The sequence below is a fragment of the Cyprinodon variegatus genome, unplaced genomic scaffold (assembly GCF_000732505.1).
Source record: "Cyprinodon variegatus isolate N-32 unplaced genomic scaffold, C_variegatus-1.0 Scaffold1447, whole genome shotgun sequence".
NCBI classification, from domain to species: Eukaryota; Metazoa; Chordata; class Actinopteri; order Cyprinodontiformes; family Cyprinodontidae; genus Cyprinodon; species Cyprinodon variegatus.
Genome location: NW_015151900.1, coordinates 86673 through 112963, shown reverse-complemented (window position 1 = coordinate 112963; position 26291 = coordinate 86673). Strand labels below are relative to the sequence as shown.

General features: G+C 36.7%; 1 protein-coding gene across 2 annotated transcripts in view; it reads right to left on the bottom strand.

Moving 5' to 3' along the window:
- LOC107103432 (histone deacetylase 7-like) overlaps positions 1-26291 on the bottom strand; it is a 57462-nt gene that overhangs the window by 22351 nt on the left and 8820 nt on the right. The window contains exons 1-9 of one of the 2 annotated variants that reach the window (XM_015403140.1): positions 22933-23334; positions 7762-7946; positions 7207-7294; positions 6762-6876; positions 3949-4037; positions 3124-3237; positions 2152-2249; positions 1454-1552; positions 406-484 (exon numbers count right to left, since the gene is read on the bottom strand). In XM_015403140.1, the coding sequence (XP_015258626.1) occupies positions 406-484; positions 1454-1552; positions 2152-2249; positions 3124-3237; positions 3949-4037; positions 6762-6876; positions 7207-7294; positions 7762-7893 (814 nt within the window). In that variant the 5' untranslated portion in view covers positions 7894-7946; positions 22933-23334. Of the gene's footprint in view, positions 1-405; positions 485-1453; positions 1553-2151; positions 2250-3123; positions 3238-3948; positions 4038-6761; positions 6877-7206; positions 7295-7761; positions 7947-22932; positions 23335-26291 lie in introns of those variants that run through there. The other variant, XM_015403139.1, reaches the window with a different exon arrangement.

Genomic DNA, 26291 nt, shown 5'->3' with positions numbered 1-26291 from the left:
TGCCTGTGTGTCTTGTAACTCCTTCAAAGCATCCACGGATACAAAGATCACCATGGCTTATTGGCAGCTCAAGCTCACCATTAAAACTCATGGGCTACATGTCCCGTAGGAATATATCCCAAGTTTTGCTTGCAAAAATCAGTAGAGCTCTCTGCTCTCTTCAGTATGCTTTTCTTTCATGCTGCTCTTTTTCAAGCTTTAGCAGTTACCCACTACTTCCAGGATGCAAATATGTGGTTTACAACAAATGCTTTCAACATAAAATTCCAGTTTGACCTTCTTACATCTAAATAAATATATTTATAAATGAACAAATGTGATTAAATAAATGTCAGCAGTTACACTTCTGCATCTGCATGCTGTGCTCTATGTATACAGATGTACTTTAGAAACAGTGAGACTCACGAGGAACTAGCTGGGGCCGCATCAGCCTCATGTGTGGTTCAATCACGATGAAGCGCTGAGATACAGCTGGGCCGCTTCCCTGCAAAGGTAGGATGACAGATTGCAGATCTGATACAGTCACTTGTTTTGCTATTTCAGTCTGTTGGGTAAGAGAATTAAAAACTTAGAAATGCTTTAGCAGTGCAAGCAGTTACATGTTCATTATGGTTGCAGTTTTACGCAGTTTAGCAGAGTGGCTGATGAGAGGAAACACCAAGGGTTTAATGGTCTGGGAGACTACTTGACGTGTATATTTCACTGTCACCAAAAGGTCAGGCGGAAAGTGAAAGCCATTTGGTTCACATGCATCAACCTTAGAGAAACTAATAAGAAACCAGTGATAATATTGTGTTTATTTCTACTGTATCTGATCACAGCAGAAGGAAACAAATGCCCCTCAAACTTGTCATGCTGTTGTAACATGTGTGAAGTAGCCGAGTGAGGATAGACCGGCTACACTGTGAACTCACTGTTATTTGTTTGAATGTCACAAGAAGCACAAAGTAGCAGGTAATTATGAAGTCAGTGTGTTTAAATGATTTAATTATGTTGATTTGATAGCATGTAGGAACAATTTAAAAGTCCTACCACAGATTGCGAACTTCATTTAGGTCTTGACTTTTTGTCATAATAACATAAAAATGCTTTCAACTAAAAGATTTAATAGTAGTGCTGGCTTTATGTTTAAAGTGACTGTCCTGGAGGATGGTGAGTCTTATCAGAATGGAGCAACTACTTCCACGGGCTCGCTGTGGTCTTAAGGATGCTTTTTTCTCACTAATGTGAAATATTACACTGGTGAAATGATTATGTAAATAAAGAGGAGCTGGTTGTCTTATATTTAAATCAGATGGGCACCAGATTAAAAGAGACTAAAAACAACACTTTTAGATTTTCAATGACTCTGTTGCTCTTTCACTTAAAACAATCTGACACAAAGTTCAGGTAAATTGTTGATGGTTTTGTAATCCTGAACACTGAAGGAATACAAATATTTTTGTTTGCTCACCTGTGCAGGAAGTCCAGCAGTGATGTTGTGCATAGCAGCGTGGTTGTTAGACAGAGCAAAGTGTGCCAAATTATTGTTCTTCATCAGCACCCTCTTTGACTGAAAAAGCAGAAGTCTTAATTATTGAGTCTGATAATAATCCCTTTCCCACCTAAATTCTACACAGATCCCACAACTTCATCTCTCTCACATTCAAGCAGCTGGAAAAGAAACATAATTGCATCACTTGAAAAAAACAAAACAAAAAAACATGGCTACAATATAAGGCAACAGTCCCCACATTGTGAACATATTTCACTGACACTGTTTTCTCACTGGTTGAGAAAGGAGTTGTGTCAAAAAGCTCAGTCAGATAAAATGTAATAAGATTTCACAAAGGCCTCAAAGGAAATGTGTTGTACAATGAGTCATCATGTTTTCTTAGTTCTCTCTATCAGAAGCAAACCTGCTGAGTTCAACAAATAATGAATTATTATTTTTTCAAGTTCAGATTTTTTCATTCATAAACTAGAGTAGATACAAAGAAAAACACGCCTCTAAAGCTTCAGAAAATAACAGCTTTCCTCTATAATTAATGTGATCAAGTAACTGATGCGGCGGCATTTTTGATATTTAAATGAAATCAAGTACATTTTTAGTTGTTGACTTATAAAGGAAAAAAACACAACCCTATCTGAAACATAAAAAAGTGGCTTCACCTCAGGAGCCCTTGGCAGGGAGCCGTTGTCTGACATGAGGCTTTCGTTTGGTGAGCTACAGCCTGATGCTGACGTGCTGCTGCTGCTTGGAGAGGAGTCTGGATGACAGAATAAAGGGAAAAAAAAACAAAACACATTACTATCCACATTAAAATATAAACTTACAATAAAAGAGAAAATCTGTGTAAAACAGGACTTTTTCTCCAAGGAGTGAAATAAAAACTGAACATTCATTTAATTATTCTAAGAGCCTGAGAAGAGAAACAGGCCCACAGCACCCCAGGTCCTCCACCATACTTCACGGTTTATTATGATGTTATTTTCCAACTCCTAATCCTAACATTTAGAGGAAACACATTTGATCCCAGTTCCAGTTTGATTACATTGGAGTTGAGCAAATGCTACATGGAAATGTTCATCACTCTAAACCAACTGTTGGGCATCAAGGGATGATGCTGTTTAACTCTCTGCTGTAGTTAAAGCAGTGAGCTTTGAGACTTTTGGACCCCTGTAACAATTGTGCAGCTGTGCAGAATGCTAAGGTATATATGTGTCTTCGTCCAGCCTAGTGACCAGGAACTAAATTAAAGGTAAATCAACACGAATGTATCAGGAAGTCATAGATTAGAACTAGAAATCACTGAAATCTCCGTTCAATTTGAAAATGAACATCAAGACGATTTATCTTCAATTAATCTTTTAGTGTAAAGACAACTGCTTTCTGAAATTGATAAAAAAAAAAATTCCTGCACTGAAAAAAAATGTCATTAAACATCATCAAATATTTTTACTGTGTTATTATGCTGATGGTCAAGCTCAAGGGATTTTTACATGTTTTTGGTAGGGTTCCAAATAAATGTTGCTGGCGGCGTAGATAAACATGATAAACCAAAGACAGAGCAACCAAAGAAATGTGTAAGATTAAAAGAACAAAAGGCTAAGCTAAAGGGAGGTAAACTTGAACGTTCGTACCCATAGGTTCTGTCCTATGTTTGACAGCCGGAGGGGCGCTGATCTTTCGTTGCAGTGGGTTAGGCCTCGCAGAGATCAGTTTCTTCAACTTCCACTTCAGTGTGGGCTCAGAAACTGTACAAATACATACACACAAGGGTAAAACAACAGCGACAGAATCAAGATCAAGGGAACTGTTCAAATACTTCAGTGCTAGTGAATACTCAAAATCATCCATGTTTACTTTGGGCATTCTCCAATAAAACCAAACAAAGTAATCAATCAATAGCAGGCTTAGCTCAGATAAAAGCTATGTTTGTGTTGTCGGTGTGCCAACTAAAGCACGGGTGTGTGTGTCTCTGTTAAAGGTTTTAGGGCAACATAAAAAAAGAATGGTTAGTGTACTTTCAGAAATGTATGAAAAAGGAACCACTCCCACTTTAATTCATGCAGTGAAGAAGAAGAGCTCAGGACTCTCACACAGTTCATTTTACACATATTTTAGTTAAAGTTATATAACTGCTTTGTAACTCATTGTTGCCTCTGATATAATGACTGGTAAATTGCTTTCAGGCCCTGTGGCTCTGATGCTCAGCACTTAATCCATTCAAACTCAAAAACCACATAAACCTGTACTGATTCTCTCAGGCATTTTAACCTTCTTTGCCCAGAATATGTAGAAACTGAATTCATTAAGAGGAAGTTTATGGTATCATGCAGAAGCATTATTCCCTCAGAGTACAGATTCCACTGTGAGATGGAAAATCACAAGCTTCTTCTTCTCCAAAAAAAAAGTTTTAACCTGAGGGTAGCAACTACAGTCACCAACACAAACAGGAGTCTCACCTGTTCTTCGGAGGGAAAGGTCCTTACGCTGGTCAGAGGGTGTGGGTACATGCTTCAGGGACATGTCAGAGACTGGTGGCCTAGGCAACCTAAACAACATCAGATGCATAGCTTCAGTCACCGGCAGGTATGGAGAAACCATGTTTTTAAAACATACTGAATTCTACTGAACCTTTAGCATTTTGTCACTTTACACCAACTAATGCCAGTATATTTCAAAGGTTTTATTTAACAAAGTGACACTAGCTAGTGTATAATTTCCAATTGGGAGGAAACCAGTTGGAAAGTCCAGGCAGTAAAAACTAGAACCAAAGAATTAGGTGAGTGAATAACTTTACCTGCTGCACCTCCTCTGAGGTACATGCAGCATGTCTATAACAGAAACTGGGAATGGATAATCTGGACTTTAAAGTGCATCACTATATTTTGAGTTATTTATTTAAATACAATATTAAATGTGCTTAAAATCAACAATAAACCAACAGCAAAACCTAGAAGGAAGGAGTTTTTAAATAGATCTTGCTTATAATATCAGTAACATCAATAGTGCAAGTTAATATCTAAACAGAAATAACTGTATTTAGTCATATTTTTAAAGACATTTCTATATGTATTTATAAATACTACATAGTTTTTATTTTCTGGGGTTTGCTACCATGTCAAATTTAAAATTTTACAAAAAATTTCAAATCTGATTTTAAAAAAGGGATATAAGAACATTGGCATACAGTACGTCAACAGCCAACCCTTACTAACATTTTTGCACGTTCCTTTTGTTAGTTGTTTATTGACTTTTTAACAACACATTGAACATAAGAAAGAAGAAATAAAAGGATTACATTAATTTATAACAGCTCAGAATGAACAAAGTAGCAAACACCTATTCACAATGAAACTTTTGCCCAACTTGATCTCCACTCCCAAACACCTTCAGAGCATTTCTTTAATATTTAACTCTCCTCCGCTGTAGGGTGAAGATCATACTGGAAGTCCTTAAGTCTAAGGTCTTATGCAGCTTCTAACCTGGTTTCCTTGTGTATCTAACTTTATGAATCTCCCATGACTCTGATAAACGTTACTTTCCCCTTAGCTTTAAACTGCCATGATGTATTTCGAATCCTTTATTTTTAGTCACACACCGTGTTTTGCAATGTTTAAAAGTGTCAGGAGGTCAGACATCCAGGCTGTGTGACCATTTTAGTTTCTGATTCTAACAAGCTAACAGTTCTCAACTTGCTGCTCAAAGTCAGGGCTCTGGCTTTATAATATTTTCCCTCCATAGCATCAGGGGTTCCTAATGAGTCTATTTACTAATTAGTTAACTTCTTAAACAGCTCGGGAACTGACATGGGAAAGAAAATATACCTATTCATTCCCACAAAATACTACTTTGTGGCCAAGAAATACTAATTAGTTCTCCCTGGAGTTATTTTTGGACTTATTGGACTTATTAGCTGGACAATGAACTTATTTTTAGCCATAGCATAAGGGTGCTAAATACTAAAACATAATCTTCCTACAGGAACAAACGGATATGATAGACAAGGATAGTCGGATGCAGTTTTATTTTAGTAGTAGGAGAATCTATAGGGAGATTCTGATCAGCCTGGCTTTGAAAGGATTTCTCATTAATGAGGCGCTGAAATAATATATTGACAGCCAGGTTGGAATGATAATCTGACGTACCGATGTGTGGAAGACTGTGCTGTAAAATAACACCTGCTGCTGTCCAACTGGTGTTTGTCTTGAACATTTCACGTTTCAGCTTAAGTTACAATTGAAGGAGGACAGGATGCAAATATGTTTATGTGATTATGATCCCTATCTAGAGAAGATGCAGGCAGAGGAGAAAGAGAAGAGATAGGACCTTCTCTTTAAGAGGGAACAGCTTTAAAATGACAGGAAATAACTAATATGACCTGTTGCCTAAGATGACTTGGAGCCTTAAACACCACCGAATGATTTCTAGATCATTAAGTAGAGCTTTACGCACACAGGGCTTGTTTTGATGCATCATTATGCACAATCCAGTTATTTCTCAGTAGTTTTATATAGTCGTGCTTGTCTTAGTGTTAGAGTTTAAAACCTTTGCCTTTATCATCCTCAGCAGCAGCAATCTCTGGCTCTGACTTGACCGGAGATAATTTCCTCTGTTTCTAGGTTGTTCAGGAAGCATCAAAACGCATATTTGGAGATGGTGAACACAGACTGTGTGAGCAAATTCTTTGTTTGTGTTCTGAGCGGATGTATATAGACTCAATCCTGACCTGCCTTTAACCCACCACCAAAGGGCTCTAAAGGTGAAGCCTATAGGTCACCCTTTAAAGTTCTGGGCATCACGGGTTTCTATAGCTGAAAAAGGGAGATTTGGAAGTGGATTCTCTGGTACCAGGAGTCAGTGAAACCCTGACGGGCCAATCAGCAGGTGTTTGTCGTAAAATGTAGACAGTGCTGCGCTGCACCAAGGATGGATGTAGATGGGAAAATGTGTGACGTTAGACATGGAAAGATTGAATTATAAAAAGGGAGGTAAGGTTAAACTCCCAAATGCTTTTAACAAAGCAACACTGCTCTTATAAGGGCCACATAATGTACTCCATGCGCATGATTTAGTATTTCGTGGCAAAGAATAGGTATTTAGAAATACCTATTAGGGGGTTTAAAGTTTATTTGAAGTTTGTGGTTGCATGATGACAAAATGTTTACATTCAGGAACAGTGCAATGTATGTCATCTTGTCAGAAACATTTGATCAAACTTGAGAAGCAGAACTTTACAAATAATACTTTTAACAAGCATGGATGCCAGTCTCACCTGTATCCTTGAGGTGTGCTGCAGTAGTTGTCATGAATCCTGCTGGGAGAAGGCTGCTTCTTCATGATTATATGGTCCCGCAGGAGCTGCCTAACATGTTTGCTGGCTCCCGCACCTACCAAACAGAGAAACAAGTGTAGCGAGTTCTTATTTTTTTGGGACATTTAAAAATATATACCTCACATACAATTTTTAGCACTAAAAAAAAAACAATATGGGGTTTCGCAACGCAAAACGATTTGTTACTTCTGCCTTTTTCCTTTGATGGGATTGTGCAATTTTTTGTGTTGTTAATTTCTTTGAAATACTATCATATATGGCAGCGGTGGTGGAAATCCCCTTCATTGCAGAGAAAACACTGTAGACTGTGTGATGACTTAGATAAGCAGCCTGTCAATCTTAAAACCATTTATAAAGGATCTGAAGACGAAAGCACTCTACTCACTCTGCTCATTTTTATTCTTCTGCATCAGCTGCTGCGGGTCTTCTCTTTTCTCCCCCTCCATCTTTCTCTGCCTTTCTTCAGTGCTATACTGTGAAAACAAATAAAATCGTAAATGTTACCACAGGTTCAGCCTTTTAGGGTAATACATAACAGATTTACATAAAGGAGAGGTGACACGTTTGCACACCATTACAGTAGCAAAATGTAAACTCTGTTTACTGCTCAATCAGAAACGAGGAGGAAATGGCCTGTCGACATTTTGACCTGATTGCTGCTCATATCTGCTGAGTTTAAAGCCGAGGTACAGCCTGTGGTGAAAGCAGCTGCCTTCTTCCTGTGGTTAATGAGGGAGGAGGTCTTTCTGCATTAAACTGGGCTTTTTGCAATTTAAGATGTTAATATTGCTAAATAAAAAAAACAAAAAAACATATATATCATCCTCATCTTCTTGTTTCTGTAAAACAGAAATCCTGCGTTGTAATGTTTGATCGCTACACATATTCATCCGATCCCTTGTTTCACTCATGCTTGGAATCGCTGAGAGTTTTTCTTTACCAGCAAGTGGTTCTGGGAAAACTGAGGGCAATGCTGAGTGGCGAGGTGCTCCAAGTAGAAAGAAGGCTGTGGAGCCAGCATGGCCGAATCGGGGCGTTGAGGTAATAACCTGTGTGTCACAGTCAGATCCATGGGTTTGACCCCACGCACGGGCAGTCAGCTCTCACTGCTGAGGGTCACATCCACTATACAAGGGGACAAAAGAGAAATGATGAGCTGAGCTGAGACACTGGAAGAAGCTTTAGTTTAAGTCTTCAACTTTTAACAAATTTTCTACTGTATTTTAAATGTTAAAACTGTACATTTTCCAAGGAAAAAAAAGAATTACCTAAAAAATAAAACATGTCTTCAGAAAAAAAAAAAAAATGTCAAAATTAAAAACCACAAACAGGATGTATTTCAATTAATTTTAAGTGTGTCGATCAGCTTTGCACCTCCAGAGCTTGACCTTTTGAAAAAACTCAGTTTTATAAATTTGCTCTAAACTGAATGTAGCCTTAGTTATCTTCTACTTCAGCTTCCTTGTTCCTGCTGTGTCCCCCCCGCATCATGAAGCCACCACTGTGCTTTAAAGCTACAGTAGGGGCAGTGTTCAGTGTGATGTGTGGTTAGTTTTAAGACCCACATACTGCAGCAAAAGAATAAGAGACGTTGTTTCACCTGATGTGCATCTCCGCCCCCTGAGTCAGTCTGTTGTTGGTTTTTCTGAGCCTTTCAGTGTAAGCGCATGTTTACTTCCTGGAAGGTTAGGCATATTCTTTTCCACTTTTGGATGTTGCAATGAAGCCCACTTTAATCCTATCCAGAGCTTTCTGCTTTCTTTCCTCTAATGCGGAGGTCTTCAAGAGGGGGTCCGCAACCCCTTTTTTCATAATAAAAGAAAATAAAAGGACTTTCAACTTTGACCCCAACAGCTGTTCTTTTACCCTCTTTTATGTCCTTCGTATACTGGGAATAAATTACACCCCATTACTCAGTAATAAAGGGCTGCAGTCAAACATGTTTAATAACCAGAGTATCATTTATGTCTTGAGTTTGTCAACCACATTAAAAGTGTAACATAGAAATCTGTGGTTGTGACTTCGCACAAAAACACAACTTCTCAGGGCATGAATAATTTAGCACATATTTAGACATTTAAAGTTTGTCAGAAAAGCAACAATGTGTTATAGCTGTAAACAATCATGATAAGGATAGCAATCCTTTATTCTCAAACGCAGCTTTGCTCCGTTTCCATTGAGTTTTTTTCTAAAGACGCCTCTCCAAAGCTTTTTTCTCTGCATTTTCCTTTCAGGGAGAAAAATAAACAGCTTCTTGTTTTTAACAAAGGAGGTGCAAATGAGAGAAAACAAAAGAAATATGGGTTATAGGTTGGATGCTGGAGATTTGAGCTGTGTATATATATATTTTTTTTGTTTTAACCATTACAAAACACAACAAAAAAAAACTTTTTTTGCATCTTAACAAAACAAAAACACATTTTCTATATGTAGCACAGTAGTGCAAAGGTTGAATCTACAAACCTATAAATAAAAACCCTTTTTGGTGCAAGAACTCCAGCCGTGGCATTGGGGGACAAATATAATCTCATGGTCTGAGCTACAAAGACAGAACTGACCAGAGGGCTAATAATAGTAAGAAAAAGAAGCTAGAAAAAGTGAAACCTGGCAAAGGCCCATAATATGCAAACATACAGGTAATATAAAACCAACTGAAACCTAAAACTAAGAAATGTATAAAGGCATGTTCCCGTATTGATACAAAAGTGTAGATATGGTGCATTGAATGAAACACCTTGCTCCCCTTGGGGAACAGTGATGGAGAAAATGATGGAGCGAAGGCAAATATTACTGTCACCTAGCAAATTTTCTGTGATGAGATCAGAGCTGCTAAGGTCATCGCTGCTGTGTGATTCATTCTCAACAAAACCTTTCATTTCCTTTAGGAAAAAAAGAAATATTATTTAGATGTTATCAATTCTGGTGTCACCCTGCTGCAGCATAGAAAACACAGCTCTCATTGTTTTACAGTTACACAGACTGTGAAACAGAAATAAAGAAATGTGTTTGACGTCGACAAGAGAGTTCCCCTGAAAACAGAAAACACTCCCACGCAATTACTGAACATTGCATGGGACCGACACTCAGCGGTGAAAACAGGTGGACACTCAATAACAGCAGACTGATTTGCAAATCAAAAACACTTCGTAGAATTCAGAATGAAAGTTGGTCAACAGATTTGGCCTGACATCCAAAAATATGTTTGTATTTATACTGAGAAAGTAAAAGTGAAGCAGCATGTCTGTGTGAGAGCAAAAACATCAGAATTTTTGGAGCATCACATTACACAAACATATCAACCACAATTTCTAAGAAATGAATATAGAGTGAATTTAAATTTTCAGACTTTACAGTATTCAGTAATGTTGATTGTTTATTTTTTGCCTTAAATGTTTTTTTTTCTTTCCAACACCACAAAATAAAGATATGTCAGGAAGAACCAGTCACAGCAGCACAGTGTGAATTACCAGAAGAACGTCTTCTAAACGAAATCAAGCAATCAGTAGACAAGTGGTGGTGGAGGGGACTGAGATAGTATGCAAACACTTTCACATCCACAGAAACACACACAAGCAACAAACAATCATCCGCTTTGAAAGGAAATAATCTCAAAGTCAGAAAAGGAACACCTGCGGCATGTTTTTACAAAGAAAGAAACTACAACGGGTCTTTTTCTGTCCCGACTGTTAGAGAGTTCTATAAACTGTGAACAACGGGACAAACTGTGGATGTTGACTTTAAGGTGCATTGTATAAAAGTTGTGGGATTTCTGTAAAACAATTAGAGAATTGTTTGCAAAAGATTCAAGCTTTTGGTTGCACACATGGGGGAAAAAAAGCAGGGTGATTGACTGATTCAACTTGGAACTGAAATGATTTTCATGCATCAGAAACAGCAGCTTCTAACTATTTGAGGCATTAAAAAAAGACACCTAAATGAGATCTAAAATCATCCTTGGAAGAGTCTGTCAGAATAATGCTTACCAAACACCTGGAGTTTGGGCACTAATGATGTATCTGAGGGCAAAGTTTCACCGTGACTCATGACGTATGACTTGACACAAAACCAGCTTGGTCACTGCACTCCGCATTCAAAGAGCCAACTCGGCAGATAAGATTTCATCCTCATTCACCCTGAGGGATTTGAGGCACTCATGATTACTTCCTATCATATTACCAAGTGTTCTTCAAGAGAATTTCAACACTACTTTACAAGAGTATTTACTGTGGATTTGGCTTTTTCAAGTGTAACATCCATTTACCAGCTGAGCTCTAAAAATATAAGAATAAACATAACTGCAGGAAAATCTAGCAGAAATAAAGAAGAACAGGTTGATAAGATCTGCATGCTAGCTTTTCTGTCTCTCCTTTAAGCGTTGTCGAGCTAAAAATAGCAGGAGGCAAACTTCTGGTTTCTGTAATAGCATATTCGTTTCACACGATCATCCTCTTTCTGTGGGCCCAGCGCAGCAGCACATGAACACTAACGCACATGTGCACACGCACAACAAACACACAGGTTTAGAGTTCGCTGGTGTGTGCATGCACACCCAAGCAAAGACACACACTCACACAGAAACAGTGACTTCCTGTTTCTAAAGTTAGTCTGCACCATAACATCCTCTAGGTTCATTTAGGCAAGCAGAAGCTGCTATTTTGGTTGAATGGCCTCACTGCAGCTCGAGAGATTCACAGATGTTCTGTCAGCAGTAATTCTTTCGACGAGAAAACGTAAATATGGAGAGATTGTTTTCTGGCTGGAATACACAAAGAGTTAAGTTCAAGTTAAATATAGGATTAAGTGCTACCAGATGAAAACATCAATGTGTATTTTGAGGATGTTTTGCATTATTAGATCAACAAGAGAATATCTGTCATGTTGCACAAATACATGAAAACACAATCACACAAACACATGCATATATATATATATATATATATATATATATATATATATATATATATATATATATATATTTGTATAAAACCTTTAGTTTCACAATGTAAAGGCAGAGACAGAGATCTTTCATACTGCTGTGGACCATAACATGACAGTTACCTCACCGTGCTTGGCAGTATCCTCCCTGCAAACCCCCTTCCTTACGTTTATAGGAATCAACAGCTGCTGGGCACATTCTGTCCCTCTGCTTCCGAGCAGCTGGAGTATCAATCTCCTAATGTGTTCATCCTCCTGTGTGGGTCCATCCTATGCATCCAAAGATATTAATAGCCTGCAGTTGGTTCTTTTGAGCGTACACAGCAGGTCTTTGTGTTTGCATAAGCAGGGTCTGTTTGTGTGACAGTTGATGGTGCATTCGCATGCATTAGTGCATCAGTGCTGGTGCACGTGTATTAATAGTTGCCATTTGTTTCTTTTGAAGGAGCACTGAGGCCCTTTTGTGCAGATTTTAGTGCACGCAATCGGACCTATGTATTTTTAGCATCACCTGTCGACAAACACTGGAGTTATTGTGCACAACTATGCATGCACATGTGTTTCACAACAGTGAGTGTGTGGACTGCTGGCTCCCAACATATTAATAGCAACACATCACTTGTTTAGCAGAAGTCTTTAAGTTTATTATTAGTTTTCACAACTGCCAACAAATGCTTCTGTATTTGTGTACTCTGCATGTGCACATAGTACAACTTCAGCACAAGTGTAAATAACATGTAATGGGAAACAAGTTTCTCACAGTAAAGTATTTAACAGATTTCACTGAATGATGTTTCCTCTTTCCATAGAAATGCACATAGAAAGGCAACCTATAAACATCCTTAGTTTGTAGAAGTCGGAGTTGTGTGACGAAAAATGTTAAAGTAACCTGTGGCCCATACGACTGGCAGATTTCTGTTTGTTGTTTCCTGCTAGAAGCTTTATTAAGAACAAGCTAGGACAAGACATACTGCCCTGTCAGAAATTAGGCCTTAAAACTTCCTGGTAGATCCTACAGTCTGTTTCAAAGACTACAGGCAAAGCAAACAAAACTAATCTACTCTTCCTTCTGTCTCAAACTCCCGCTTTAAATCGATATGATTTCTGATTTATAGCCATAGGCTCTGCTGAAGCTTGTGCAGTAGCCTGACACGCCCTCATCCAAAACTGATAAAGAAACCGACTCCAATAATTTGGATTTTAAAACCTCTTAACAGTGCCTTGCGAGGGTATTTTTCCCCTGAAATTGTATTTATTTTTACATTTTATTATAAACTATAAACATAAGCTTCAGTATTTTGGTTAAAATTTTGAAAGACATTAGCCATACAGCATAATTATCAAGTGAAACAAATGGGAGTATACTCTGTGATTAACTACCTTTCATCTTCCGATGAACCCTGGTTTAAACGCCAACATGGTGTTCAATGGATTGTGGAAAAAAAGATGAAGTCCCCTCTCTGATGAATTTCTTTCACGTCTCCTGTCCTTTACATGGTTTTTAAAACAGGAAATTTGAAAAAAATTTGTAAAATGTACTTGGAGTGAATAAAATGTTTCCCAGACACAGATAATATTTGGTCTCCGTCTTAAGAAGAATAAAAATAAATCTGTTCTTGGGGATGTTTTTTAAAGTATTTTATTTATTTTGGATTCAAAGGTAGGTTTAGATCAAGTCAAACTTCATTTTTTATGTATCATCAAGAGTCTGGATCTTTGAAAAGCTAATCAGGACTCCTTAGATCAGTAATTCTGCACACTGGGTACTCGTATATCTGAACAGATCATAGATCTGTTCTACCGGTACTTTGTGAAGACCCAACTAAAACAAATTAGACATGCTTTTTTCAACCACAAAGTATGTCTTTCTTAAATGTTTGAGTTCCCCTTCAGCTTTGATTCACATCCAAACCAAGCAGAGGTACAGACAGGTTGTAGCAAACAGCCTGGTAGCAGCTAGTTTTCCCACACCTGATCAAAGCAGCTCAGGTTCATGAATGATGAAGACAAAGTAAAAACAAAACAAATACAGTCAGTCTGACTATAATTTTTTGTTCAGTATTTTGTTCCCAATTCTTTAAGTTTAAATTTGAATAAAGGGGAGTTACAGTACTAAGAGGAGCTCCAGTTTTATAACCAGACTTATTTTTGATTCCTTACTAGTTTCGAGGCAACATAGTTATGATGTTTTTTTTATCTGAGTTGGAAAGAATAAGATAACAAAGAATTAAATGCTTCGGTTATAAGATTAAATAAAATATTTTTAGTTATATAATCAGTTATTGTGAGTCCTCCTTTTTGGGCAGTCATCATTACTTTTGACTGAGGGGGGGGCTCGCATGGTTGCTGATTGCTCTGAAAATATTCTCCAACTTTTACTCCAAATTTCACCCTTTAAACAGACTTGAGTGAAAACAGCTCTCTAAAAATGTTAGGCTCAAATGGTATGACTATTTGCTCAAATCAAAAACTGATCCAGACAATTTAAAATATTCTAAGAATGGGAAATTATAGCTTGAGAGCCTGGTTATTAAGATGAACATGTTTATCTTAATGCACACATATTAAGATGAACCTCTGGGACATATGTGTGAACATTCAATCACAGGACGGTACATATGAAGTTAAAGCTTTTTAAGCAGCAAAGATTTACAACCCTTCAGACCTTCTTTGAATATAAATTTAAACTAGGCCTGAATGATTTAGCCAAAGATCAAAATTGCAAATATTTCTATATTGTGAATTTATTTGTATTTTAGTTTGCATTAACCACACGCATGTAGACATTTCAATCTAAGGTTTCAGCTTTTCATTATGTTGAAAGCTAGATTGTTCAGAGACCATTGTTGTAGGACTTTACTCAAACCTTTGTGTGAAAAAGAGCTTAGTTCTTCCCGCATGCATAAATCTACACACTGCAGCTTTCTTTCCCCTTCTTTGTGGGTGCAAACCCACTGTAAGCATCAACTAAAGGGATGGGGTAATAAATGTAGTGTCTTAATCATGTGAATTGATATGCAACTAAAAGTGTGTGCCGATTTAACATGTGAGTTTTGTTTATTTGCAATTACATTGCAATCGCAGTGAATTGGCCAGCTCTAGTTTAAACTCAGCTTTCCGGTAATGCTTCAACTGCTAGTCCAAAACTGACCAAGTGCCTCCATAAATTTCCCACTCTGACGTGTGGGCTACAGGCAAAAGCCAACAATTTTCCCAAAAACAAAACTCAATGTAACCTATTTTAATAAATCCCCCTGCAAACAAAGATTTATTTTTTTCCCTAAGTGTCATATGATTTGTCAGTCGTTGGGGAGTGTACATGAGTGTGGTCGTAGTAGGATGTGAAAGCTACTCTCTGCAGATGATCAGGCACTCAATAATTACAGCAAAACCTTTGAAAGCTTTGTATTTCCTTTATACACATCTACCTTTCATGTAGAAATGGTAACAGAACACCTAAATGTTTTAATAAAGGGCTAAGAGGAGAGTGAGTGCATGCCAAATGTTTAAGAGAGATCATGTTGCCAGCACTTACACGTTTAGAAACTTTCAGGTGTCTGACTAAATTTAGAACAAGTTCTAAGGCGCTTATCCCAGACAAACCAGTTAATGAGGCAGAGTTGACGTGAGGTATTTCCCTTGTATTATTATTAATGATTAAAAAAACCCATAGAGTAGATTCTACCTGCTGGAAACAGGTCTGTGACTTATACTGTATGTGGGAGGCTAAATGGAAACAAATTAATCTGGATGTTCAGAAGGAAATATTTTTTTTTATTCTAAAAATAATTTTCAAATTAAATATGGAGCAATAACACACAAAGTGATACATGTTTCTATGTATTTAAGTGCTTGCGGCTTACAGATAATGAAAACCCATCTGATCTTATCAGAACATTGAAATATATGAAATGGATTGTGGGCCTAATGGAAATAGAACAATGCACTGTACTAAATACCAGACTCCTGTCCGAATAACTGCATCATTGCAGCGTGTTATGGAGACGATGAGCTTGTGGTTCTGCTGATGTGTTCGGAAAGCCCACTGTATTAGTGATAACTGTGGAGTCAGCAGCCTTCTCAATGATTATGAAGCATAGAACATAGCCATAACAAAACAGTTCTGTATTATATAAAAACCCAAAACATTTCTACATTACTGAGTGACAATATTTAGATTTTAACTGTAAGCAGACAAAAAAGAAATAAAATATTTAAAAGGTTAGAATATATCCCTCTGTGTTAATAAAAACAATCTAATCAATCTATTGCATTATCTGCAAACCTTTTTAAAGGGGCTACATCCTGAAAAATCAACTTTTTTTAGCTTATATTATAATGCTATTCCCTCAGACAAATTTACTTTTTTAGCATTTAATTTGCACAGTGACAGAAACTGTTGTTGTTTTTTTCTTCTTTCCTGTCTAATCTCAAGTGTAAGTCAAGAAAATGTGTTTTTTATAGGACTGAGAAGTCTTGGACTTTGTTCAGCCTTCCTAAAGAAGAGGCTGATCATCAGAATTGGTGTGAAAACAAACTACAGCGGTTCTGACATGTGTCTTTCTTAGAGGTTGAAAGAGATAACGACTTAGTAGTGAAACTCCACAGTGTCAGATACAATATTTCGTCATTTATATGCCTTTATTTGACTTTGGAAGACTTAAATATTAATTAAATATGATATTTAAGAAATTTAAATGAGAGTAAATCCATCTCCTAGGAAGAGTTGTGGGCCCATGTAAGAACACTAAAGAACACTAAAGGCTTTTATTACAGACTTCATGCCTTAGCACCTCTAAGCATGTCATTTTTTGCATCTTTCACAGTAGCAGAAGTGCTAAATATCTTGCAAAAAAGAACAAAAAAACTGTTCTAAATCCTAATCACATTTACAGTGACATTTAAAATTAATTTAATTAAAATTGTGCTTCTATTTAGAGCCCATTTAAGCCCACATCATTCTAGCCATGATGTGAATAAAGTCCTAATAGTTCTTATTTAGCTTATTTGAAAACTAAAGGTGCAATCAATGCTGGTTTGGTGCCACCACACCAAATCCCTGGTATTCGAGTTTAGAATGACATGGGTCACAGGTGGTAGACTAATAATATATATGCAATAAGGTTGAGCAATATGGCCTAAAAATTAAACCTCAGATGCTTCCCTACCAAATCTGATTATCTATTTTAATTCCCTTTAAGGTTTCATGATAAAAAAAATAGCAAATGTCAAACTTTACTCTAAAAAACAAGCTTTTATTTCAATCCCCACCTCTAGGAGGTAACATTATTGAAATTAAAGCTATAAAAAGTCCTGTAAAACAATCAGCTTTTCCAAAAAACATATTTCCAACTAAGTGTTTGCAGCTACTGGTAGCAAACAGTGAAATAGAATCTACAGAAATTTAACTTTATTCATCTCACACTGGAGAAATTAACCCTTTGCATTTAATCCATCCCCTTGGGGAGCAGTGGGCTGCTACTGTGTAGCACCCGTGGAGCAGTGTGGGATTAAGGGTCTTGCTCAGAGACCCAGAGTGGCAGTCTGCGGGAGTGGGGCTCAAACTCAGAACGTCAGTATTTCAGGCTCTATGCCCTAACCACTATGCCACCACTCCCCCAGTGAGCTAGCACCCGAAAACAAAAAGTGATAAACTGATGTCACTGTTAATTATGGATGCCTGATAGTGGATAAAAAATAATATTTGGGGGATATTAAATCTTCATAAACAGAAAATTTGATTTATTCATAAAATTGATTAATTACTCATTCCAAAAAAAAAAAAAACCCAAAACAATGAACTGGACTTTGTTTCCAAGTCTGAAGATTTTTCGCTTCCCATCCAGGAAGCTTGATGAATTACCCAGCTCCACTATGCAGAAGGACAAAACTGAAACCTTTACTTTGGCTTGCGCCATGTTGAAAAATCCTGATTGGATCAATTAATTGTCTTTACTCTATTATTCATCAAACCAGTAATATTCCCACAATGATAGGAACATCTATATTAATCAAATCTTTATTGATAAAAGTATTTATATTAATGGTCCAACTGCTAATAATGGCGTAAAAAGCAGTGATAAGGTTTTGCATGAATGTACTGGAAAAAAACTTGAAATCTAAACAAGTCATTTAATCTTGAAATAAGTGCTTTTTTTCTTGAATTGAGGAGGTAACTGAGACATGTTTCCAATAGAACAAGAAAATAAACATTTAAAATAAGGAAAAATTGCATTGTCTTATTTCAAGTGCATATTATCTAATTGTTTTATTTTAAGTAAAAAAAACGAATTCCATTGGCAAATAATCTAATCTACCTGCTCAAATTAAGGGTAAATAAACTGAATTTAAGATATTTTTTTTACTTATTTCTAGATCGTTTTTGGAGTGTGTAAAACTGCATTGTGTTCAACGACATTACAGGCTTATCTCTTTATACCCTTTAAATACTAATTATTCATGTCATGTATTGGGGTCAAAGTTAATCAACTCTAATTGTACAATACCCATTTTAACCTCCAGTTTGGGCAGCATCAGAGTAATATTATCCTGAATTATGCAAATAAGGAATTTGCCCAGAATTCGCCTGACAGGAGCTAGCAAGCGACTTCCTTCATGAACAAAAGACTAAGTGGCTTCTGTTCTTCAGTTAAGCACTCAAGGATTCCGGTCAGTGGCCTGTGCATCTCAGCTCTGCTCTTGGAAATCCTCCATCTTTCTGTGATCTGAACATTAACCCTTTATAGGCAAGTTACCATTTTTGATCACTTGCATACCCCTTACAAATGGAGTGCCATTTATTTTACTCTCAGGGTGTTTTTCATGAATTTCTTATAGAAGCACTTTTGTTATTTTTCTTAATATATACAGGCAATTTGGCGTGTCTTGTTAATACATTGACATTCATTGATGCCATTAAAATATTCATCTTTTTTTAACGTTACAAAGGTAATAAGGTCTTATCCTGGATTCTAATAACACACTACAAAAATGATCTATAAATTTGTGAAAATGTCTTAGAGTAAGTGTATTTACCCTTAATTTGAGTGGGTAAATAAGAATATCTCCCAGTTGAAGGAGCATTTTTATCCTTTAAATCAGATTATTTGATATTATGCACTTGATATAGTAGACTGCATTTTCCCCCCTTATTTTAAATGTAAATGTTCTTATTCCATTTGCAAAGTATCTCACTTACCTGCTCAGATCAAGAAAAAAATGCACTTATTAATGCACTTATTTTAAGAAAAGCTGACTTACTTAGAGTTTATTTTTTTCCAGTGTACTCTTTGCTTGAAATTTAAACCCTATAAAGGGTTAACAGATGCTACATGAAATTTAGCTCACATACTGAACCCTTTGGCATTTAAACTCACCGAACATGGAGATAATTTCAAAGAGGAGGGATAGCTCTTATGTTAACGTCTTCCTACAGGTTTGGCAGTATACAGTGCAGTACTGTTATTGCATGCAAGGTAAAGTGATTATACACACAAAAGAGCCCCTTTGTTTTAGATTCACCCAGCAGTCTCTGAGAATAAAGTTACTATCTTTCAGGGCTAGCCAGTGTTAACTGGTGGTTTTGATTAAGTGACTGATTGTCGATTTCCCATTATACCTTTTACTTTTCTGCCTTTTCTTTCTTACTATCTATTACCATTATGCCCCCCCTCTCTCTCTCTCACACACACAGACATAATAAACAGCTAAGTGATGGTCTTTTTGCTGTGTTTTTGAGGAGCAGACCGTATCAGTAGTCAGCTGAGTTGATCTTAAATCAGGAACAGGAAATGTGATCTGGGCTTCTGGCCAGTCCTGAACACTATACCTATTGTCAGAGTACTGATGTGGCTAACATGGGGAAAGCACTGGTGACTTTTAAAGGTTATCTTCTCTGGGAGAAAGATTGGCATTACCTCCTACAACCGTGGGGCACAATTGTGTGTATTCAAAAAAATATATTTGTCTTAACCTTCTATATATATATGAAAGAAGAAGGGTGTCCGTGGTTGGGAAATGTGCCATTTAAATTGTGTTTTCTGCAGCTGATCAGTAAATGACTGAAGAGTTAAACCAAGGATGCTGAAAATAAATGTTTAACCTTAATGTGGGCGGTCCCTTTTCGGTTAGCTTAGTCATCTGTACAGAAAAAAAGAAAAAAAAAAGCCTCAGACTATAAACAAAAAAAAAAAAAAGAAAAAGAAACATCTCTGTAAGGACTGAATCTGAGTTACACTACAGTTAGAATAACAGGAATTTGAAAATCAGAAGCTTCTGGGTTTACAATGCTAATGGATATTGATGGATTTTTGCCTTTAACACCCATTGAATGCTTTGTGCTGAAACTGGACTTAGCTGGGGTAGGTTTTTAGATGACCCATGTTGGTTATCCTTTATGCTGCTCATCTTGATAAAATGCTATCTTCTGCAGAAGAGACAAGCTGTGCTACCCTAAAACTATTTAGGACACTTTGAATCCCATAGCTACTAACTTTTGCCAACATATGATTGTCTTTAAGTAGCAAAACACAATATTTTTGTTACAAACAGGCAAAAAACATTCAAAGCATAGAAAATAATCTATTGTAAGATATAGTATTTCCCAGTCTGCCAAATACACACCTAAAACTTTAAAAGTGTCTGTTTTTTCTTCAAAACTGAACCTTTGAATTGTTACTTTGTGACACAAACAAAAATGTGTTATCAGTGGTTTTAGAAATAGACAAACAAGCAAATAAGGACAAACAAAAGTGAAAGAAATGTAAACCTATTGTCATGTAACACTTTCAATTTGACTTTTTAATTAAAAGAAAATATAGAAAATAAACACAGCCATCCCGCATGTTTAAAAATAACTCGAATGTGAAATGAAACCCAGCTTCATACCTCAAGACAAAGTCAAAGGATGCTGATTGCACACAACTCAACGATAAGAAAGGTATAAATAGAAAACCTAACAACTACTGTAGTTAGCCTAAGGCGTGGTCGGTAGCTGATATTAACTATTCTTTAGAGAAAGACACATGTATTTAGTAGATTGTACATATATTCAACATAAATATGTGACAGAGAGGAGGATAAAAAGAAGAGGAAGAGGAGTTCAGGTGGTCCTGATTCATCTGGAATGGAGATGATAAAACTAACATAGCTGTATCTCTGCAACAGCTTTAAAGCCTTTAAGGCCTCATCTGTTCTAAGACAGAGATGACCTGGATGAACTGAGTAAAGGAAAACAGAACAGAATACGGTTTTCCAGATCTCAACAGATGCAGACAGCAATTATTATGGCTTTCCTTGTGCATAAGGCCATAGAGGTCTGGATCAGAAATGACTGATACACATCTAAAAGTGATATTCTCTGAAGGACAAACAAAACCATAAAGAATAACCAACAGACCATTCCTGATCAATTCACTCCAATTTTTACAACAATATTGTCCTTTCTGGCATTTTGTTTCCATAGATCTGGTGTCTCATATCTTCTCCTTTACAATATCCTATAGATTTTTGTACAGCATATTGGTGGCACTATAGGCATTAAAAGAGCTCCCTCTTTTAGACTGTGTTGGGAGGTGGTGGGTCACGCCTTGGACAATGAAACTGACATTTTCATAAAGCCTGTCAGCAGAAGAATGCATGCAATGCTACTGTGTGATGGATGCACTGTCTATGAACTTGATACAACGCAATAATCTGACATGAGTAAAAGGTTGCTTATACTTTCCGCAGCAGTGTGTCACAGTGAGCTTGTCGACCGATATTTTGATTTATGCCCAATATTGAAGCGTGGTCTGTGCTATGTTATTTAAAGCCACAACGCAAGAGGGACAATCATGAACTAGCTGTGGGTCGAGATACGGCCGCGACGGTGAGGAAGTGGGAGGAAGTTTATTTGACAACGGAGGGACATCACTCAGAGCGAAAAAGAGCGGGGATCCAGGTGGAAAAAGGGTCCGAGCGATCTCGCGCACCTCCCTCTTCTAGCTGGTTCTTCTTCATGAGTCGTTTTCCACAATGGTGGTCATACAAACAGAACAAGCCGATAAGATACCAAACAGAAAATACGGATAGAGTAGAGCGGATGTAGATTTGACCAATCAGAGGCCTCCTGTCTGCGGCACTGTCTGCGGTCATCTACAAATTTGGAGAGATGCAGCAGAGTGTCTGCGGCAGGGGCGGGGGCACATTTGCATTCACTTTGACACACATGCAGACCACCTGGTTTCTGGGTATAAATCAGCCTTAAGTTATGCCTTAATCATCACAGATTGTGGAAACAAGACTTTTGACCTCCAGAGAAGACTCTATGCCTCAGCACTCTTGCTTCAAAATCTTTGACCACGCTTTCCAAAACAAAAACAAAAAAAAATGAAAGTCTAGTCCTTTTTTTTTTTCGTATTGCAGGTAAGATGCTTCACACGTAATCCCTGTTTTAGGAACGGCTTAAAGAGAGAACTACAAGAGCTGCAACATCTTTTAATGTTATGACCCCCACACTTTTTCCTTCCACTAAACTTTCCATCAACATATTACAGCACAGCTCTCCTTATTATAAGTACCTTCTATGTTTTATCTTGCTTGTTGAAGGTGTCCATTCCTGTCTGATGGTTAACTGTTATGTTTGCATGAAATAATGATACTTCTGCTTTACAAATTCCTTGCTAGAGGTTTTATAATGGATAATTCTCAGAGAAACCATTCATCAGGAATTGCGCAAATGAACAGAAATAAACAAATAAACAATCACCCTGTGTTTATCAGACCTATATCTGAGATTTTGAATGTCATTGTATTAAATACGATTATCAGTGTTATTCTGGGGAAGAAGAAATACACCTGTTAGCCTTTCTGATTGGTCAGCAAATAGATTTTCTCTATGACTCTAACTCTCCACAGAGTAAAAAATGACTTTTATATTAAAACACATCAATTAGTGAGATTTTTGTTACAGTTAGTTAAATTATGACATAATAATGGATAAACAAGGAAATAATGAGACGAGCTGGTGAGAGCGTTTAGATCTCATAATATCCAGACTTCACAGAAAGCCGGTGATTTAGTGATAAACAGGAATAACAACTCACTTGCAGAGTGAACTATAGTTTTTTGTTGTTTTTTTTCCAGAGGAACTTTTATAAAGTTGTTTACAGAGCATTGGCGTGTAAACAACACCTACCTTTCAAGTGCTGTGAAGTTCAGAAGCGAAGCATTTTGAAATGGTTTCAAAGTCGACTGGAGGACATCAGACAGCGGCTGTGGACGTCGTCTGTCAGAAATACCTCTTCATTCTCAGGGGTTTTTACTCCATAAACCGGTCGTTACAGTAACAAGCAGCGCGCGCGGTTCACTGTGCTATCATCAAAAGCCTATTTCCAAACGTCAGAGCACGCGCCGCAGTTACTGTAAAGCAAACCGCTGCAGCGCGAGGAGCTCCTGTTTTAAACCCCTGAAATAGAAAACAATGACTCCGCCGTCACGGCAAGCCTCCTGCATTCGTGCGCCTCTTCCTCAGTCGCTCTGAAAGCTTTTGTCGGCGGTGAAACTGCCCATAAACTCCGCTGGAAGTCTCACTTTCATCAGTGAGAGCCGCTGGTGTGAGGGCTCCATCTGCTGCTGAGCGCAGCTGACTGAGGATGCTCCACCTTTACCTTCTGGCTGACATGGATTTAATGAATCTTACCTAACAAGACAACCCAGCTCAGTTTAGAAATACCTATTATTAGTATCTCTCCATCAGTGGAAAATTACAGCAAAGCAGCTCATAAGAGCTTCTGTTACTATTTTGCATTTCTTTGCTACTAAAGATATACACAAATTATATGTTTTTATGTACCGTAATATATGGAATATGTCTGTTTACATTGCTTCTAGACAGGGGCCAACAGGGGCCAGTGCCCATGTTGAACTAGTCCTGGCCCCTGTCATGGATCCTGTACTGAAGACATATTATAAAATAATTTGAAGATGAATAAATGATGTGCTGGAACATAAACTTGAACTGATAATCACTTAAACCAATTTCTTTTTTTTTTTTACTATTTCCTGTCTGGCAATGTGTCAATAAGAATAATTGTCTTTATGCTAAAAAGAGTCCAACAGATTTTGCTTTCACAAGTGGAGCAGTAGCGCTTTCGCCATAGTGTCTTATGACACTACTGACTTATGCATATAAATTGCTTTGTTGTAATTTCTGCAGGTAGTTTTACAGATTATATGGGCACTGCAATGTATGTAGAACAGAATAGAACAGAACAAAGGAAAAGCAGAAAAAAAGGAGAAAAGATAAAAGAAAGGGAAGATAAAAGGGAGATAACGATAAAACATCTACAGTCTGCTTCATCACCTGCAAAGAGATGTAAAAAGAACAGCACAACCAACGGATATAGTATAAGAGATACGATAAAGTAACATCTTCATACTATCGCTGAAGTATAATCTGACATGTATACTATGGTAGCAGAAGATAAGAAAATGGGCTTTCTGTATGGAAGTGAATCTCTAAGTACCTGGAGCCAAGCACCTGTAGTTGTTTGTGAATGTCAATTTCATTTTTTTTATATTTAGATTTTTATTTATTTATTTAGGATTTTAAATATAAGTTGTCTCAGTTATAGCTTCATGTTTCTAGAGCTGTCACAGTTATAGCTTCGTGTTTCTAGAGCTGCTTTGGTTAACCTAAACAATGAACTTTTGCCCTGTTTTTTGTTTTATTCTTTTGCTGTGAAAAAACACTGACAACACCCCAGCACACGGGATAAATTTGGTCTAGAACCACCACTTCCTTCTGCTTAGAGGTAAGAAAAAAAAAGTTTAAGCAAAGCGTAAATCATATGTTTGCCTAAAGTGAAAAACATTTACAGTATTCTCTTAACAAATGGTAAACTGATAGTTAGGAAACAAGTTGACAAAACAGTATAGGACACTGTATATTTTTTTCTTTTTCAAACCATTTTTTTATTGTAATGAAATTTCCTGACAATATATTTATGTTTTTCTATTCTGATGTGATTTTTTTTCTAACAATTGCCATAAACTCTTACTGGAGCAAAGGTTATCCAGTTGCACATATGAGGTATTCATAGGCTGGGGGCATGTTCACCTTGGAGGTGCCACCAACATGATCATGTTAATATGCATATATAATCACTATGAGTTTTTTGTGTTCCATTTTTACACTTTTTAACCTTTTTTTCCTTGTCAGCCATAAACAAAAACGCCTCAAATGTATGCCATAGAGCTGCTTCAAGGAAAAACGAATTTTCCTTAAAAAATCAAGCAACAGATGTTTTAACAAGGAAGTTACGTAAGATTTAAGTTATTAGTTAAAATATTCCCAAAGTAATTCTCTCTTCAGATCGAGAAGCAAGATTTTAAAGTGGCTAATGAGTCTCTAGAGTATAGAACAGGAAAAAGATAAAAGGAAAAGAGATGAATGCATGGAACAATGTTTGAGAGAAAAGAGTGTTAGTCTTTCAAAGATGTTTTAACATTTGACACATTGAAAAAATGTTTTCTGTGGGTAGGGTGAACACAGAGAGCAAGTAAAACATTTTATTCAGTTTGTATTAAAAAAGAACCAATAGATAAAACAAATATGCACAAAATACTCCAGCATAATCTCAATAACTTGCATATTTGTCCAAATAGGATAAAGCAGGAACAACACTCATGTGTTTGAATGGTATGATAACTCTTGAATCCAAGTTTTTAAAGATAATTAGATTTATTTTTTAATTGAATATTATGGATTTATTAAAACATATAGTTGAAATATTTACCGTATGCTATTTTTTGTAATCTATCGGTAAAAAGTTGCTTTTAAAAGCTAGGTTAAAAAAAATTGATGACATTGTCCAAAAAAACTGATTTTATAAACAGAAATCCTAAAACTTATTAGCAAATTTAGCATTTGCCATTTTTAGCTTGTAACAAGTTTGAATTAGATGTTAAATATTAAAAACATGTTCAAAACCTGCCATTCTTTAACCTAAAAATAAAAAGTAATCTCTCAAGCATGAATTCAAGAGTAGAAAACAAAAATCAGACAATAAATGCATAGCTGCAAAGTTTTTACTTTTGATTAAACTTTTCAGGTCTATGTCGGTTTAAATATTCATTACTGATTGTGTTTTTATAGATGGACATAAAAAAACAATCAACTCCATTTTAAAATGTGAATGCTGTTATTAGAAATAGCTGCTCCTAGCTACACTGGTTACATAAATAAAAACGCACAGGCAAACACGTTTACATCCACTTACTTGGTTACCCAATGAAAATATGTAGAAATACAGGTTCTGTGAGTGAAAATCTCTTAATAGAACAATGAGTCACTCGTCAAGCACCACAAATGTTAACAAAAATAGCACGGACTCTCATTGATTGAAGCAAACCAAACAAAAGAAGCTTTTGCCTATTATTATGTGCTTATTTTTAGACTTTGACAAATATTTGAAATTAGTCTAAAGGCCATTAAACCACCCTGGCAACAAGAGCAACACAAGGATAAATACTGTAGTTTAAAAATATTTCTAT